Consider the following 19,425-nt stretch of genomic DNA (forward strand, 5'->3'; position numbering starts at 1 on the left):
CTCTGTCTGGCCTTATGAGAATCATTAATTCTGGCGCATGTCGTACAATTGATAAATGAACACTGAATACCAACTGTTGACGCAGCAACTGAGCCAAAATATATTAGATGGAAATTTGTAATGGGTATGTCATGATACCCGCCCTCCAGGGATTTATCCAGGTCCAAATCATGTTTTATCGAAATATCGAGAGAGGAATAACACACAGACGCTGCTCGTATGCTTAAAATACTCCTCTGAGGTTTATTGCCAAACTCCATTACAATAATATCATTCAAAAGGGCTGTAGGCGTGAGCTTAACCAATCATTTACAATATGATAATAACTCTTATTCAGCCAATAGCATACAATGAGAATATTTAAGCCAATCACAGACACACATTACACTTTAAAATATAATATTATAATTAACGTCAGTTTTGCAGCTGGCTTATTTCTCTTGGCAGGGATACAATAGATTGTTCTTCTAAGATGGGGTGTTTTACTGACATACATATGTGAACGTGTCACCCTTCTTATCTCGCTCCCTCCCCTTTCCTTCTTTCCACAAGTTTACATGAGAATGAAGGCCAACGATAACTTAACTTAGAAACATACAAAATCAGCATTAATATACTTGTCTTAAAGGAACAATGACTTTCTTATTCACTACAATTGAAACAAGATAGAGACTCCAGGCAAGATGGCTGCTGCACAAAATGAAATCATTTAAGGCCTCATGCACACGGCCGTGCCTGTAATCGCGGCCCGCGGTTGCGCGCATGGCCGCGGGCCGCATCTTTGTGTTGTGATCCCGGAGCACGGCCCGTAAAAAAAAAAGTAGGACGTGCTCCATATTTCCCCGCACGGTTCTACGGCACGGACATCTATCCGTAGCGATACGGAAAGGTGTCCGCAGCCAATAGAACAGGGCGGGTCCGTAATTGCAGACTGTATTGCGGTCCGCAAGTCTTTTTACGGTCGTGTGCATGGGGCCTTAACATTATTTTAATCACTTTCACATCAACCGTATCACATAGTACTGGACCATGAGCCTTTTATATCAGTCCATCTACTTTTAATTTGGAATAGCTATAACAAATGACCAAATTACCTTACAAGTTAAATCACACCTTGACCCAAAATCTCAAAATTCCTTGGCCCCCGGGGGAAATGATTCTAAGGCCCCCCCCCCCATCTATCTATATAGAACCTGTGCACGTCCACTTTAATTTGTAATCTGTTATCATTGTACATACAGGATATATAATCCGGAAGGTTTAACGTGATTATAATAAATAATAATTTTTATTTGTGAATCAACTCATAAGAAATATACCCTAGTGGCAGGTGATTGGCTTTAAATAGGGCTTGTCTGTTGGGGCACCTTTTTGGCCCTGTTGTATAAGGGGCCTATTATTGTATCAGAGCCTGGGCTCACCTAGAGATCTTGTAATGGCCTTGTTGCCTATAGCAACCAATCTGCGTCAAGCTTTATGTGGTTGCTGCTAGCATTTTCTTTGATGCGGCAAAATTAAATAATGACTTATTGATTTTGCTTAAAAGTAATTATACCTAATAACTATATTAAATTAGAGTTCATTATATAGAAATACAATTATTTTATTTTCATTTTTTTTCTGTAGACGGCTCCAAGCACTTATTAAAAATATCACTCTAAGAAGGACAAAAACAACCAAAGTCAACGGGAAACCTGTACTGGATTTGCCAGAGCGCAAAGTTTATATCCAATATATCAAACTGTCTACAGATGAACGGCAAATATACGAATCTATGCAGAACGAAGGAAAAGCCGTTATCGGAAGGTGATATTTATTTCTGCATTTATAGAAATAAAAAAACAACTTTTTTTCCCATTATGACCCATTCTATTTCTTACATGAATTTAAAGGGTACTCTACATTCTGAGAGCCATAACTTTTTATTTTTCCGTTGATTGAACGGTATGAGACGCGAGGCGAGCTCTAGTTTTTATTGGCACTATTTTGGGGTACATACGGATTTTTCATCACCAAAAACAGCAATTCTGTATTTTGAAATAATTTTTTACGGCATGCACCGTGCGGTTTCAATAATGTTATATTCAAATAGTTTGGACTTTTTTACGAACACGGCAGTCAGAGGGGGCTACCCCCTTATTATAACGGCTTAGATGCTGCTGTCGCCATGGACTTCAGCATCTAAGTGGTTAAACAGGCGGTATTGACGTGATCTTCGATTCCGCCTGCTGCAGTGGGTTGTTGGCTGTAACATACAGCCGAGGCCCGTTCATTATGGAGCGCGCTCAGCCTGTGCGCGTGCTCCATGCATCCCCATGGCGGCTGTCTTGTACATGACCTGTCGCCAACGGGTTAAAGAGCGTTTGTCATCCGTTTTAAGCCTCCCTAAAAATGATAGTTTTTCTAAATAAAAATACACTGCTGTAATCTACATTACAGCACCGATCACATTATGTACAATATAGGCCACTTATAATGTGGTGACAGAGCCTCTTTAAGCATCATCATACAAGTAGAGCAGTCAGTCAACTGCAAAGGGGAGGGTTTGGACTGCAAGATGCTAGACACTTGAATGGCACATGGCAGAATAAAACCGTTTTTACACTGATGCTAGAACTAAGATATGAAATAGTAATATTTCTACTCCTTTCCCTATAGCTAACTAGTGGCGTTAGCAGTTTTGGAGGCTCTAAAAATTATGACAGACTCTCTTTAAAGAGGCTCTGTCACCAGATTATCAAATCCCTATCTCCTATTGAATGTGATCGGCGCTGCAATGTAGATAACAGCAGAGTTTTTATTTAGTTTTTTTTTTAAACGATAATTTTTGCACAAGTTATGAGCAATTTTATATTTATGCAAATGAGCTTTTCAATGGACAACTTGGCGTGTATTGTGTTTTTACCAACTGGGCGTTGTGAATAGAAGTGTATGACGCTGACAAATCAGCATCATACACTTCTCATCGTTCCCACCCAGCTTCTTTCACAGCAGACACAGCGTGACGTCACCCACAGGTCCTTCAACCTTGTCGTCGGACAAAGAAGATACATCAGCTCCAGGTGTACAAAAGGTTAATATGCTCGTCTCTAGGGAGTTTGCTATGCTTACCTGCACATGGTGATGCTGCTGAAAATTCAACTGTACTCTGACGCCTGGAGCGGATGTGTCTTCTCTCTTCCGACGCCAAGGTTGAAGGACCTGTGGGTGACGTCACGCTGTGTCTGCAGTGAAAGAAGCTGGCTGGGAATGATGACGTCACCCACAGGTCCTTCAACCTTAGCGTCGGAAGAGAGAAGACACATCAGCACCAGGCGTCAGAGAGTACAGTGCAGGGTATGTGCAGGTAAGCATAGCAAACTCCCTAGAGACGAGCATATTAACGTTTTGGATGCCTGGAGCCGATGTATCTTCTTTGTCCGACGACAAGGTTGAAGGACCTGTGGGTGACGTCACGCTGTGTCTGCTGTGAAAAAAGCTGGGTGGAAACGATGAGAAGTGTATGATGCTGATTTGTCAGCGTCATACACTTCTATTCACAACGCCCAGTTGGTAAAAACACAATACACGCCCAGTTGGAAATACGAGAAAACACGCCCAGTTGTCCATTGAAAAGCTCATTTGCATAAATATAAAATTGCTCATAACTTGGGCAAAAATTATTAAAAAAAACTTTGCTGTTATCTACATTGCAGCGCCGATCACATTCAATAGGAGATAGGGATTTGATAATCTGGTGACAGAGCCTCTTTAAGGTGACTTGTTGTACAGAGACATGTCTGCTGCTTGTGATTTGTTTTAATCCTATAATTGTTTATTACTTTTTGGAGACCGCTATGTAAGCTAATGCCCCTTTATTCTTCTCCTCACTTTCCTTAGTCTGCGGTCAGCTAGTGATGTGCCCTGTTGGTCTTATTTTTTAATCTAATCGCTAATCTGGCTGCCATACTGTCATCTTGATATTTTTGATACTGGAAATACTAGTGTCAATAAATTGCTTTTCTTATTAAGATCATTGGGACACCCACACTGTAAGAGTAGGCCACCCTTTTACTAGGAGGCTGATACTAGGTAGGAGAAGTCTCAGCTCTGCAAAGGCAGGCCATACCCTGCCCACAGACACTGGATAAATCTGTTTTATCCTAGTGTTTATCTCAAAATGGTTTGTTTCTCCCTATGACAATGATGAGTGGTGGATCCACAAAGAGCATCACCATCCCACTGTCAGATGCGGCAACACTCGGTGACCCTCTTGATAAGAAGTTGGATTCTAAAACCAAGTCTGCATATGTGAATTGAGCTTCTGCTCCCAGATTTCTTATCCGCTTAGGTGAATTAGTCTTGCTTATTTTGGAGAAAACAACTGCACCACAGTATCCTGGAATGTAAGGCGCCTGGATGAAATTAATTATTCACGATCCATACCTCCTCATCCCTATTAGAAAGTACCCACCGACATTTCCTTAGTTTTGCCCCCTCAGGAAAGGACAATCTTCAGTCCCCACATCAGTCTCCTTGGTTCCAACTCAGAGCATTGAGTTTTTTGGGTTAAATTTCAATACGAGGTCCGCGAAGGCCAATCTCCCAGAGGACAAGATCAAGATCCATGCGTTTTTGCATGTGGGTGCTGGGCAGAATGGGCAGTCCCATATGCGCGTTCTATTCGAGGCCCCACCAGGGGGGGGGGGCAATCTTTTTGCGCTGGGACAAGCCTCAGACCTTCCTGGACAAGTATGTTCTCCTTCCCTCTCAGATTCTTCAGAAGTTGCTCTGGTGGGAGACCTCACCAGCCAACATGCTTCTATTCCAGTAGCTTGACCTCTCAATATATGACAGCCTCTCCGAGTGGAGTGCAATTTTTGGGCCCACGCGGGCCAGGGCACTTGGTCACAGGAGGAAGCTTCCTTGCAGATAAACCTTCTGAAATTGAGGGCAGTCTTCCTGGCCCTCTTTTATTGGACTCTTCTTCAGGGTCATGTGGCCAGAATCCAGACCAACAACTCCATGGTGGTTGCCTATCTGAACCACCAAGGTGACACCAGGAGTTGGGTGGCACTGTGGAAATTCTCTTGCATCCTTCTATGGTCATAGCATCATGGACCAGTGCTGTCAGCATTCTACATATGAGTGGACAGCTGTGCCACAGATTTTATCAGTCTGGAAAGACTGGATCCAGGTCTCTTCACCCAGAGGTTTTCTATCAACTTTGCAAAAGGGGGGCACCCCAGACGTCCATCTCTCTGCGACTCATCTCAGCCGCAAGGTTACAACATGCGTGGCCAGTTGGCCCAATCCCAGGGACATTGTAGTTGACACCCTGGTTTCTCTGTAGGACGAGTTTGCTTTCCTGTATCTCTATCCTACCCTTCCACTTTTGCTGAGGGTGCTCCAGAGTGAAGGCACTCCGGTGATTCTGGTGGCACTGGTAACGCCGACCTAGTTAATCTTTACAGACTTATCTTGGTGTCTTCCATCTCGTCCCAACCTCCTGTGCTTTTTCCTTTTAGTTTTCTTCCCACCCTCCGGGACTGCATTAAGACGTCCCATGGTGCTGTGTCCCCAATAATATTAATGCGAAAGTACGTTTTTTTTGTACTCGGCGTAAAATCTTTTCCTCGTTGTATTAATTAAGGGACACAGATCCCACCCGCCTTCATTTATTTATATTTTTTATATATATATATATATATATAATCCAAAAAAATGAAGAGGCAGCACTCCAAGGAAATTGGTGGAAAAAAAGTGGTGTTTATTCACCCCAGGCAGGCAACGTTTCGATCCGTCTCTATGGGATCTTTGTCAAGCCCGTCAGGCTTGACAAAGATCCCATAGAGACGGATCGAAACGTTGCCTGCCTGGGGTGAATAAACACACCACTTTTTTTCACCAATTTCCTTGGAGTGTTGCCTCTTCATTTTTTTGGATTTCATTAACAAGGGTTCCTAGCCTCAACCTAGGAGGCCTGCACCCACTACTGTTGCTGTGCTGCTTTACTCTTTTTCTCATATATATATATATATATATGGACCAGGACATTGTTTGTTCGTTTATTGTCTTGTCCGAAGTGCTTAGCACAAACTGATATACCCAGTGTCTGTAGAAAGGGTATGCTGGCCAAAGCCAAGACTTTTTTCCTACCTAGTGGCAATGGCCTATACTTATGGTGCTGTGTCCCCCAAAGAATTCAACGAGAAAAATATTTTAAGGTGAGTACAAAAATCCTATTATCTTAGGACTGGATAAATCACGGCAGCTTTCCAGCCAATGCACCTATAAGATGGGAGAGAGGTATTAAATTAATTTACTATGCTGCTTTTTTTTTTCTTCTACGTGATCAGTACTATGTTCACATTATGCTTCCAAATAAGATGAATTAAAATGCTTTGTATTATCCAGATACTTTCAAGAAGGGACTGTCCTGACACATTATGCAGATGTGCTTGCTTTGCTGGTGCGATTAAGGCAGCTTTGCTGTCATCCACATCTTGTTTCAAGCAATTTGTCTTCAATTTCCCTAGCAGGTGAGAACTCTGTTTCAGTTTTACAATACCATGTTGTTGTGTAATAACATAGTCCTTATCAGGTGGTGGTTTCCTTAGGATATGCCATGAATAGGTGATCAGTGCAGGCTGATGTCATGGCCCCTTAGCATGGACACCAAGTATTGTTCAGAGGATGGACAAGGATCAAAATCATGTCCTTTAATATGGATTAGTGCCCAGTAAACAAGACTGGAGTTAAACTCTGCTATTTTGCTCAAAATCTGCAACCGACCCTTGTGGAATGTTTATCTTTGAAGTCTTCCTTTTGTATGTTGCTTATTGTTCTAAAATCAATAAAAACTTATTTAACATAAATTGCTACTACCTAGTACTATATATATATATAAATTATTATTATTTTTTTGGTATTGTGTTAGCCAGTTAAAAAAATTTTTTATTGGTCTCCGTATGAGGAAAAAAATTTGCAGTCTTGCAGATTGAATACCTTTTAATGGCTAACAAAAAGAAGTGATGTTGAACCTTGAGTTTTCCAGACCACTTAGGTTTGTTTATCAGACGTGGTATAACAAAGTATCCAAAGCAACAGACACGCAAAAGAACAGACGTGGTGTAGTAAATGGTCATTTAAAAATACAACCGAATGAGTATGGAGCGCAAAGGCTCCAACACGGGCCCGATGATGGGCTGAACGAGCGCTCATACGAACACTTGTTCCCGATTGGCCTGTGTAAACATGGCAGCGATCAGTCAACAAGCAAACTATCGTCTGGTCTTTTATGCTGCCATAAAAATGATCGTTTGTCGACAGCGCATCTCCGCCTGTAAGCAGGGAATGTGCTGCTGAAAATAAGAAAACTGTATACGGACGGAGGAACGATCGTGACTATATGTTAACAGGATCATTGCTCCATGCGCTGATTGACATGTCGGGGAAGGGATCTCTTGTGTAAAAGGGCTGAAGTCTTTAATTAGTTCATAGATTAGCAGTGCAAAAGTTTTACTGTCTCTAAATGGATGTTCTTTCATAGACCTGATGCCCCCACTATCTCTAGAGCAGAAACCAGGCTATGTACACCTTTGAACTCAAATTCTTTAAAATTTTTATTAAAATGTTTTAGGTGATTTTAAGCAACTTTATCATGTGACTTTGAAACTTTTTTTTTACTTTTTAAGATGCAGCTTCTATGTATCCTGTGTGTATATAGAAGCTGTATTTGTTGCCGATTTAATCAGGTCAGCTGGACTGACTGCTCGGCTGAAAGCTGGTCCTGCATGTTTGTGACACGCAGGATCCGGCTTATAACCACCACATCTAAGTTGATAAACCAGATTTTTTTTCTTCCACGACTCCCGCTCCATTCAATCTTGACCACAATATGGTGGACTGGTGAGGAGGAACAGGAGAGTTCGAGACTCACTTTCTTACGATTGATGAGGGGTCCCAGCGATCAAACTTTTTAGCTATCCTGTGGATAGGTGATCATTTATGATTCTGGGAAAAGCCTTTTATGTGTATGGTTCTTCCGTTTTGTAAATGTGGGTAAAATAAGGATTATGTTTGGGGAAACCATTGATGCCATGTATACACAGTATGCCAAGTCAAATTTATACAGAATTATTTTATTTTTTTTTATTTTTTTTAGCAAGATCAACCCCAGAAGAGTTACGTGAGAAACTTGTGGATAAGATAAAGTTGGTTCTGAACTCTGGGTCGGATGAAGAATGTGCAATTTGTTTGGACTCTCTGAACATTCCAGTCATTACCCGTTGTGCACATGTCTTTTGTAAACCCTGCATTTGTCAGGTTATCCACCGTGAAAAAGTAAGTAGATGTAGTTAACGGGGGGGATTGACTATTGTTTGAAACTCTTATTTCAAATCAATGTTTTAATTAATATATTCCCATGGTTTAAAGAAAATGTAATTTAAAATATTTTCAACTTTTTTTTATTTATTTTTTTTCCTTCTCCCAGCCATGTGCCAAATGCCCTCTCTGCAGAAGTGAAATATGTCTGGAACACTTGCTGGAATGTCCTGAGGAAGAATGTGATCCTACTGAAAAAAAAGATCAGAAGTGGATATCCAGTTCAAAAGTAAGAAACTTAACAACAAAAATAATAAAAAAAAGATAGATAGATAGATAGATAACAACACTAAGAAAATAGGCAGCACTCAAAAAAAAAAATAAGCGGAAAAAGTTTGGACTTTTTAGCCCTTATGCAACGTTTCAGTCCTTGTGCCCAGGACATTTCTCAAGCAACAATGGGTGAATGTGTATAACATTTATAGGGCATGTTGGTTACCTGCCTGTATTTCTCAGCATTAAGGATGCCATTAATCCTGACCAAATCCCCACATCCCTTTGCTGAAATACAGCCCTAAACGTGCTAGGAACCTCCACCATGCTTCACTGTTGCCTACAGACACTCATTATTGTACCGCTCTACAGTCCTTTGGCGAACAAACTGCCTTCTATTACATACAAATATTTCACATTTTGACTCATCAGTCCAGAGCACCTGCTCCCATTTTTCTGTACCCCAGTTTCCATGCATAGTTGAGTCGATTGGCCCTGTTTCCACGTCTGTTATGGCTTTTTGGCCTCATTTCTCATACTTCTCGGAATAGTAGATGGGTGTAAATGGATCCCACTGCTGCCAGTTCTGAGCTGATGGCACTGCTGGACAACTTCTGATTTTGAAGTGAAGTAAGTATGATGTGTCTTTGATCTGCTGCACTAAGTTTCCTTGGTTGGCCACTGCATCTACGGTCCTCAACGTTGCCCGTTTCTTTGTGCTCCTTCAAAAGAGCTTAAACAGCACATCTTAATACCCCACTCTGCTTCGAAATCTTTGCCTGGGACAGACCTTGCGGAAGCAGTATAACTACCTTGCGTCTTGTTGCTGTGCTGAGTCTTGCCATGGTGGACCTGTGACATGAAACTCTTCCACAACCTCACCTTTGTAGCAGAGTTTGGCTGTTCCCCATCCAGTTATAAGCTGTTTCTGTTAGTTAAAGGGGTTTTGCCATCAGAGACATTTATGAGATATCCACAGGATATGTCATAAAAGGCAGATAGATTTGGGTCCCACCTCTGGGACCCGCACCTATCTCTAGAACCGGGCCCCCTAAACCCAGTTCTGCAGTTCTGCAGCTCTGTGTTGCGGCTCGAGCAGGAGATTTCCGACCATAAAGAAGAAATCAGCGTAGCTCGCTGAGCTACACGGTTTTCGGAAGTCCCATAAAACTGAATGGTAGTTACAGAAAAAGCGTAGCCCGCATGCTACGTTTCTTCCATAACTGCCATTCACTACTATGGGACTTATGGAAACCGCGTAACTCAGTGAGCTATTCTGTTTTCGTAACTCCCGACCATATAGTCCGGAAGTGGCCGGGAAGCAGCGGGAGCAATGAAAGGTAGAACGGAATTTAGGTGCCCCGTTCTAGAGAGAGGTGCTGGTCCCAGAGGTGTGTGTGTGTGTATGTATGTGTATATATATATGTATATATATATATATATATATATAATATATTTTTTATGTGTATATATAATTTTTGTATGTGTGTGTGTATATATATATATATATACACAGTCAAGTCACATTATTATGACCACGAGCTAATACCCAGGGTATCCGCCATGTACAGCACGGAGAGCAGCTAGTTGGCCTGGGAGTGACTGAATGAGGTGCTGGTAGGTTTTCTCCGGTATCTGGAACCATGCTGACTGTAGTGTATCCCACATTTGCTGGTGGGTGTGAGGGGGAAGATCCATAGAGTGAACAAGACGATTGTGGTGGTTCAAGTCTGGTGAATTAGGGGAAGTCTTGATCGTGCTCTTCCAACCACTGTCGGACATTTCTAGCTGTGTGACATGTCTCATTGTCTTGCTGGAAGATTCCATCTGCCCCAGGGAAGACAAACAGCATGTATGGGTAGACGTGATCTCAACGCTGGATTCATACCCAGATCGGTTCAGAGTGCCTTCCACATAGATTAGTGGGCCCAGAGAATGCCATGAAAAAATTCCCCAGACCATAACGCTGCAGCCACCAGCTTGTGTTTCTCCAGCAATGGTTGCAGGGTGTTTTGTTCTCTGATGTTTCTCGTCTGACACGCCAATGTCCATCCATTCAATGAAGCAGAAACATGACTCATCGGAGAAGGCAACCCTTTGCCAATCATCGATGGTCCTACTCCCATACTGCCGTGCAAATTGAAGCCTTTTTTTCTGATGCACCTTTGTTAGCATAGTATCAGTGACCATCCGTCTGCTTCGGAGCCCCATACACAGTAGGGTTCGCTCAACTGTCTTTTAGACATATGTCTGGTAGCCCCCTGGCTGATTTTCACGGTGAGCTGCTCCGCTGTAGCGTCCCTCGCGCACCTTTATAACCGACGTTCACCTCTCACATCAGTGGCACGTGGTGCTCCGCAGTTTCCATGTCGGTTATTCCCAATGGTGCCATTTGTCCACTCACTATACACTTTCCCCACAGCAGCACGCGAACAGTTCACAAACTGCGCTGTTTGAGAAATACTGTCACCCGTGGTCCCAAAACCAACAATAATCCCTTTTTGCAACTTTGACAAATCACCCCTTTTACCCATGGCAACAATGAATAGGTGTTCAGACAGCCTATCGCACACCTTCCATACCCACAATGACAAAAAATTTATGCCTTTTGGAAGGTTTGAAGTAAAAAAATATATAAAAACTAAAAGTTACTGTGACAGGAAGGGGACCAAGTCTATATTCCTTTATTACTATATTCCTTTATTTATATTTACTCTCTATCCTCCCAGTCGTCCAAGATAATGTTTATTTTCCAGTAACGGACATATGAGGGCTTGTTTTTTGTAGGATGAGTTGTATTTTCTAATTGCATCATTTAATGTACTATATGATGTACTGAGAAACTTTAAAGTAGAATTCTGTGGGGTGAAATGAAAAAAAAATAAAATACAGCGACTCCTACAAAGTTTATTGGGTTTAGTTTATACACCGCCATGTGCTAAAAATTTCACATCACCCTTATTCTGGGGGATAATGTGATTGCGGCGATACCAAATTTATATATTTTTTTATTTTAGGTTTTACTTATTTGACAAAATAGAACAAATTTATTTTTTTTTTTTTGAACAAATTGTTTTTGTGTCGTTAAACTCAGACGCATAACTCTCTCAATTTTTCCATTGATGGTGCGGTGTGAGTGCTTATATTATGCGGGACGAACTGGCATTTTGTTTGGTTCCATTTTGGGGTACATACGACTTTTTGTTCCCTTTTTTTTTTTTTTTTTAAGTCCACTTTTTCAGGGATGTGAGGTGACCAATTCTGGCAGTCTTTATTTTTTTCCGCCCACATACCGTGTGGGTTAAATAACAGTATATTCTGATAGTTTCGACTTTAATGAACACAGCGATAACAATGCTTTTTTTTTTTTTTTTTTTTTTTTTTTTTTTTTTTTTTATACATGATTTTGTTAAAAAAAAAAAAGAGTAGTTGCCCATAACAACACGGTGTCGTCTTCTTTTTTTTCTTCTTCTTTCCTCCACACCATCCAGAAGTTTTATTTTTATATTCCAGCACTCATTTCGAGCAGAGAACCAGACTACTTACGGCCTCATTCACACATTGCTGATTTGGTCAGTATTTTGCATCATTATTTTGAAGCCAAAACCAGGAGTGGATGCAAAGAAGAGATGTATAAATCTTTTTATTAGATTTCCCCTGTGTTTATAGTCTTGCTTTTGGCTTACACATACTAATGCAATATACTGACTGAGTCCAGAGAGTCTTACACTATGTTCACAGGTATCGAGGAATATTTTATTTGTGGGCCGTTTACAATTTTATGTATTTTACTGTGTTCTCTTAATATTTCAGATAGATGCTCTTACGTGCGCATTAATAGAACAGCGAAATAAAGATCCACATGTGAAGAGTCTCGTCGTTTCACAGTTCACTTCATACCTATCACTGATAGAAACCGCTCTTAGGTAAAACCACATCAATCGGGGGATTTTTTACTCTTAAAAATAAAAAAGTTGTGTCCTAATCTTCTTTCTAGTACTGCTTGTATTATAATGGATGTAGATCACTTAAATCTTATTAAAGTCTAGATTTGCGTGTACGAAAATGGAATTTCTATTGTACTAGAGTCATCCAGCGTCTCACAAGTCTAGTGACATTTTATAAATTCAGCCATGTTTAGCCTTTTGCCCTCTTGTTTTTTTTTTTTTTCCCTTTAGCCATTATGTAACCTAGTTTTGTTTTTTTTGTGAGCATAACACAGGCTTGGTGCCAAGTCAGATTTTTTTCATCTTTGTAATATCTGTTGTCATAGAAACTATACACTGTCCTAATTTTGTGTGCAGAGCGTCTGGCTTCATGTTTACACGCTTGGACGGCTCAATGACACAGAAAAAGCGAACCAAAGCAATTCAGTCTTTCCAGAGCACTCACGTAGACTCTCCAACCATTATGCTGCTGTCACTGAAAGCTGGAGGAGTAGGTCTCAACTTGACGGCAGCTTCTCGTGTGTTTTTAATGGATCCTGTAAGTAGCGGAATATTATTTTTTGGATGCATTTTATAATTTCTATACCTCCTCCTGTTTGTGAACTGGATCGCCAAGAAGTGATCTGCAGATTAAAAATGATGCAATACATAGAAGGCTGCATAATGCCGTTCACAGTCAAATCCATTTGACGACTCAAACTCCATAGACTCCTGAGCGATCATCTAAGCTCAATTATGATCAAAGTTATACCAGAATATATTCAGGCTGCAGAAGCCAAATTGAGCAACATTTTTAATAATAACCAGTTGCAAAGGTATTTTTTATTTTTTTTTTTTAGCTCAAAATTCAGCCAATACAATAACAAAAAAAGTGTCCCCAAAGGTGTTTATAACTTTTACGTGGCTTATCTAAACACAGCCATTGAAATCAATTGTGCTAAATTCCATTGTGTCGTGAAGGAAGTCTGCAAGTGGTATCAAAATTGGATGAGGGAAGGGGCAGGCAATGGAGTAATGGAAAGTAGGGGGATCCCTCTCTAACTACTCCGATGCCTCGGTTAATAGCAACCACAGAATCGAAGAAGTTAAACACTTGGAATCCGAGTTCTCTCTAATCCCGGCTGTTACTGCGAGGTGTCAGCTGTGATACACAGTTGACAGCTGTAGCGTAGGGAGCGGGCTCAGCCAATGAGCCCGGTCCATAATGATGTACAAATATGTTGTGGTGCGGGAAGGTGATATAACTTATATATCCAAAACGCCTTTAGTCATTTGCATCCATTCATAGACGTGGCATAGAACTTGGCAAGGGGGGGGGGTCCTGTTCAAATGAAAAGGTTTGTTCTTGGCCATTGTAACTATGTCGTATGTGAGTACTTCTCTTGGAAGATTTTTTCTTAATAGTACTCTGATTTCTTGCTCATTGATGGTAAAACAATCCTGTCATTAAAAAAAAAATCTGAAAAACGTTCATTTAGACTGATCAGACGAGTATTTAGAATAACACTTTATTGTTCCATCATATTTTTCATGTGCCCGTCTTGAGGGTGTACATAGAGACACAGTACTAATACTTTTTTTAAATTTAATTTCTCTCATGCAAGCAAGACTTTGTATTTTTAATATGAATTTCATGTGTTTTAAATATTTCCTTTTTATGAATGTGACCCTTGTATACCCTCTTACCGATAGGCATGGAACCCGGCTGCCGAAGAGCAATGCTTTGATCGTTGTCACCGACTTGGACAAACTAGGGAAGTGATTATTACCAAGGTAAACCTGGTTGGAAATGAGTATAAAGGGAACCCATCAATATGTGAAGGATTGTTCAGTGGTTTGCAAAAATCATGTATTCTTGATTATTCCAACATTTGTTTATTAGAACAGCGGGGCATTGGGTTAGTTATTGTGAATTGTTCCATGGTAGGCCCGCAATCTTTCTGTTGTTCAGTGTATATAATATATATATATATATATATATATATATATATATATATATATATATATATATATATATATATATATATATATATATATATATATATATAATTTTTTTTTAGAATTGTTTTTTTATTGAAATTTTTACGTTTTAAAGAGAAGTCTCAATCCCGCCATGCAGAAAAACATCCCACCCAATGCAAACATAAACCATGTGCACTACTGCGGAGGTCCATTAATTCTGTCCTTGTGCTGTATGAAACATCATTATTCATAATATTCCAAAATAGTCAGTGTGAAAGGTACACGTTTGAATTAAATTCTGAAAATACACTGCCTGTCCAAACGCTTAAAATGTAAATTTTATTAAAGAATTATTATAAAAGATAGGGCACTAATTGCCAAGGATCTGAATACAGGCGTTGGCAACACAGATCATAGAAGCTTTATGGAGTGTAGACGATAGCCAGATACTGAGTACACTAGGTTGCAAGTGTCTGAAGCCAAATGGTCATCATTAACCTATCGCTACAACACTCCATAAACGTAATAAATAAATAATAGTTTGCCTGGTTGCCACAAACCAGCAAAATTCCCAACGCGTTTCTGCGCCTCTATATACACAGGGGAGCGTCCTCAGTGGTATAAATTGCCTCGATCTATCTAACTGCCGGTCAGCACATATTATGCAGTAGTGTTTTGGTTTTCCGGCGTGCACTAGACACTGATGGCTGGTCTAGCGCACGCCGGAGAAACCATAGAGCCTTATACGGCTATAGCCCCACCTACCCTGTGGTGTGTTTTTGTTTTTTGGTTCCTTTTAACCCTTCCCACCCTACCTTTGCTACATATCAATGCTGTAAATCATCTAAACCCAATCTGATTCTCCTTTAAACTTCCACATTAAGGTTTTTCATTTTGGGGGATATGGTGTCGTTTGACACACATGCATGTGCACTTTCTACTCTTAGACCTTAAAACAATGGCCATCACAAGGACCTATGCGATTCAATGGGGCCATTCACAAATGCAGTGTTTTTCAAGCAGTGTGTTTCCGTGGCGTGAAACTCACTGCATGTGCCATTCTTGTGCGTTTTTTGCGCATCACTAACCCATTGTAGTCAATGGGTGCGTGAAAATCACGGACACACATCAGTGTGCTGTCCGTGAGTCACAACAAATGAAGACCGAAAATTAAAAATACATAAATGTGTACATAAACAGACATCAACAACTAATGCCACATGGAACTGCAACGCATGACAAACATGTTCGTGTGAATAAGGCCTAAGGGTATATTTTCACACACCGGGTAAGCTGCAGAATTTCTGCTACAGAAAAAGTGCAGCGCAATCTAAATAAAAAACGCAGATAAATCTGTCGCAGAAATCTGCAGCAAATTTTGTTTTTGCAGAGATGCGTTTTTTTCACAGCGATTTTTACCTGCTGTCTTCTAGCGGTTTTTATTGTTTCCACTGCGTAAACACGGCAGATCAAATCTGTTGTGGAGTTTATGCTCCTCATTAACGTTTGTGGGCCAAACACGCAGCATCTACGCACCGATCCCGCAACACGCTGTGGAATTTAAAGTGCTACCGCCGAATACTTTCCATGTGACATTTCTGCAGCTTGTGACTGAGATTTGCTCAATCCCTTTGCTTTGCTGCTACTTTACATGCTGCGTTATTTCTCTACAGAGTTCCGTTGCAGAAATTCTGCCGTGTTTATGCTACACGGGAACCCAATAGTTCACACATCGCATATTTGTTGCCGATTTTTGAGCCAAAGCCAGAAGCAGTTTAAAAAAAGAATAGGAAATATAAAGAAATACTTCCTCTCCACTCTTGCCTTTTTTAGCTAAATATGTAACATGTGAATCCAGCCTAAAAACTGGATTTCTGGCCAACACAAGGTCCGACATCTGTGCACCAATTTCTTACAATTTGACACTTGTCTGGTTAAAAAAAACCTGCCGAAATGACAATAAATATCGTGGAAAACAGTGAGAATGGAACGCCGTATTTTAGTGCGCCTGCTGCTGGATGGATTATTGTTGTTCAGATATATAACTTTTCGTCTTTGACCAACATAATTTTCGTTACTGACCTGTAAATGAAAGTATTTTGTACTTTTTCCTTAGTTTGTTGTAAAAGATTCTGTTGAAGAAAATATGCTGAAAATCCAGAGCAAAAAGCGAGAGCTTGCGGCGGGGGCCTTTGGAACAAACAAGCTAAGCGAGAGTGACATGAAACAAGCCCGGATTAACGAAATAAGGACACTCGTTGATTTATAAAGTGTTCTGTGTGGTTACACTGCAAATGTTTTATCAAGATGTTCCTTTACGGGAAAATTCTTCCAGCTACGTTCCTGAAGAAGCAGAGAGACTTATTTATTGGGACTCCTGTGCACTGACTGCACCTCAAAGAGCATCGGAGGAAGTTTAAGATGTGGAGGGGAAGACCTGCCACCAAAACATCGCTCCAGTTTTAAGTTTTAACATTTGAATCTTCTTGTAGAGAGAGACTACAAAAGATGTAGGATTAATGTTGTGTCTTTGATTTTTTTTCATATCGGTTATTCTCCCCCTCAAAGTGGATCTGTCAGGTCTCCTTTGCTACTCCATCTAGGAGCAACATAGGAAAGAGAGGGAGGATGCTGAATTCGAGGGATCTATAGTTTTCTAGATACAGTATTTTCATGTCAAAAACTGTTTTCAGGGTATATTCACGTACTGCAGATTTGTTTCAGAAATTTCTGCAACTGTCCCATATGTCTGAATGGGGCTTGCAGAAATCCATAAAAACAACTCCATTCTGATGTTTGCAAAGGAAAATCCATTTCAGAATTTCCTGCATCAAATCTGCCGAGTAAGGCTGGGTTCCCACTGTGCAGATTTGCTGCAGATTATGCCTGCACCAGAATTGGATCGAGGAAAGCAGACCTATAAGGCCCTTCTTTTTATATATATATATATATATATATATATTTCTACTATTTAGGTTCCATTTCTGGTTTTGGCTTAAAATAAATACATGCAAAATCTGCAGGAAATCAGAACTGTGAGAACCCCGACTAGGGGTATGTTCCCACACACAGGATACGCTGCGGGTTTTCTGCAACATAAAATATGCAGCAGAATAAAAAGAACAAACGCTGGTAAATCTGTCACAGAAATCTGCAGCAAATAGTGTGTTTTTTTTCTGAGTATCTTGGTGTGGAAAGTGCAGCTGTTTTACCTGCAGATTTAGGCTGGGTCCACACGTATTATGCCTCGTTTTACGTCTGAAAATAGGGCTACAATACGTCGGCAAACATCTGCCCATTCATTTGAATGGGTTTGCCGACGTACTGTGCAGACAACCTGTCATTTACGCGTCGTCGTTTGACAGCTGTCAAACGACGACGCGTAAAAATACAGCCTCGACAAAAGAAGTGCAGGACACTTATATACATTATATACAGGACACTTATATACATTATATACAGGACACTTATATACATTATATGCAGGACACTTCTTTCAGATGTAATTTGAGCCGTTCTTCATTGAAGTCAATGAAGAGCAGCTCAAAATTTACGGCTATCAGAAGCCTCGCAAAATGCGAGGAGGAGCTTTTACGGCTGAAACAAGGCAGCTGTTTTCTCCTGAAAACAGTCTGTCTTTTCAGACGTAAATGCCTGCTACCGTGTGCACATACCCTTACTGTTAAACGTCGATAATAGCAAAGTACATGTGCACCTGTGGATTTCCAGCGTTCTTCTTCTTCTTCTTTTTTTTCCCTTATACCGCAGCATGGGCATAAGATTTTCTAAATCGCATTCACTTTTCTGGTACTGTAAATGCTGCAGAGTTTCTGCACAGAATTCCGTTGTGGAAATTCTGCAGCATTTACTCTTCGTGGGAACCCAGCCAAATAAAGCGCCTGTGAGTCCTGTTCCACCTCAACCACAGAATGACTGATTGCTCTTTAGAACAGACTCACAGGGAAGCTGCCAATCAATCTGTGTGGGCGGAGTAAGCGGGACTCACAGGCTTCTTCTGAACTCTATTCGCATTTAAATAGCATGAGGGTTCATAACTTTGGCTTGTAATACAGTGCGCAAAACAAAACTGTATTGTGGCCACTTAGGTGTGATTAAGGTTCTGTTTAATGGATCAAGTGCTTCTAGGGGCGAACTATTTTTATCTGCAGGTTTTGTTGTTTTTTAAACCACCCCGCTGCAAACATTACCTCTATATTGTTATACATAGCCCAATTGAAAAGCGGTGACACAATATTTGTGAGATGTGTTTTGGATCCCAAATATGCTTTGTGTGCATGAGGCTTTAGGTCAGCAGCAATACGGCTGCATTTTAGCTTTTATTAGAGCTGCCATACCTAGACCTGAGGTGGTTCTACTGCACTTAGAATCCTATGATGATCTATTTTCAGTAGAAATTCAGGAAATCTAGTTATTGTCACCATCTGAAACTGCCCTTCTACATGAAAATATAAAATCAAATCATAGAAAACGATTTCCGAAGCTCGTCATCCCCTCCGTCATATGCCGCGCTTACATCTGTCAGAAGACCTGACGGACCTGTTTGTTGTTGGTTGTCTTCATACACCGCCCTTATGTTGTATGTGCACAGCAGGGGTTTCTGTACAGTTACAAGATATTCAATAAAACTGGTTAAATCTCCAGTTTAAAATGGAGCTGTGTTGTTCTGTTTTTTTTAAAGTATCTAAAACATAAAACCTGTCCAAAGAAAGGTGGATTTCCAAACTGGGGAGTGCCTTGAATAAACTCAAATAGCAACTTGAAGCGTATTCTAATTTGCTATTACGTTTATTGTAGATATGTTTTATGGATTTTTTATGCTTTATCATATTGCAGTGGTTTTTGCTATGCTATCCTTTTATTGGTGTATATATGGGAGTCTCAATACAAGGCATTTGCAGGTGTAGTTGCCCAGGCA

At 40.5% G+C, this 19,425-nt stretch overlaps 1 protein-coding gene across 5 annotated transcripts in view; it reads left to right on the forward strand.

The window, feature by feature from the left end:
- HLTF (helicase like transcription factor) overlaps nt 1-19,158 on the forward strand; it is a 123,870-nt gene extending 104,712 nt beyond the window's left edge. For all 5 annotated transcript variants that reach the window (XM_075861449.1, XM_075861446.1, XM_075861447.1 and 2 more), the window contains 8 exons: nt 1,627-1,806; nt 6,397-6,521; nt 8,147-8,325; nt 8,477-8,596; nt 12,394-12,506; nt 12,885-13,065; nt 14,220-14,300; nt 16,606-19,158. In XM_075861449.1, the coding sequence (XP_075717564.1) occupies nt 1,627-1,806; nt 6,397-6,521; nt 8,147-8,325; nt 8,477-8,596; nt 12,394-12,506; nt 12,885-13,065; nt 14,220-14,300; nt 16,606-16,758 (1,132 nt within the window). In that variant the 3' untranslated portion in view covers nt 16,759-19,158. The remainder of the gene's footprint in view (nt 1-1,626; nt 1,807-6,396; nt 6,522-8,146; nt 8,326-8,476; nt 8,597-12,393; nt 12,507-12,884; nt 13,066-14,219; nt 14,301-16,605) is intronic.
- The last annotated feature ends 267 nt before the right edge of the window (nt 19,159-19,425 follow it).

This window comes from Rhinoderma darwinii, chromosome 4 (assembly GCF_050947455.1).
Source record: "Rhinoderma darwinii isolate aRhiDar2 chromosome 4, aRhiDar2.hap1, whole genome shotgun sequence".
Classification (NCBI taxonomy): domain Eukaryota; kingdom Metazoa; phylum Chordata; class Amphibia; order Anura; family Rhinodermatidae; genus Rhinoderma; species Rhinoderma darwinii.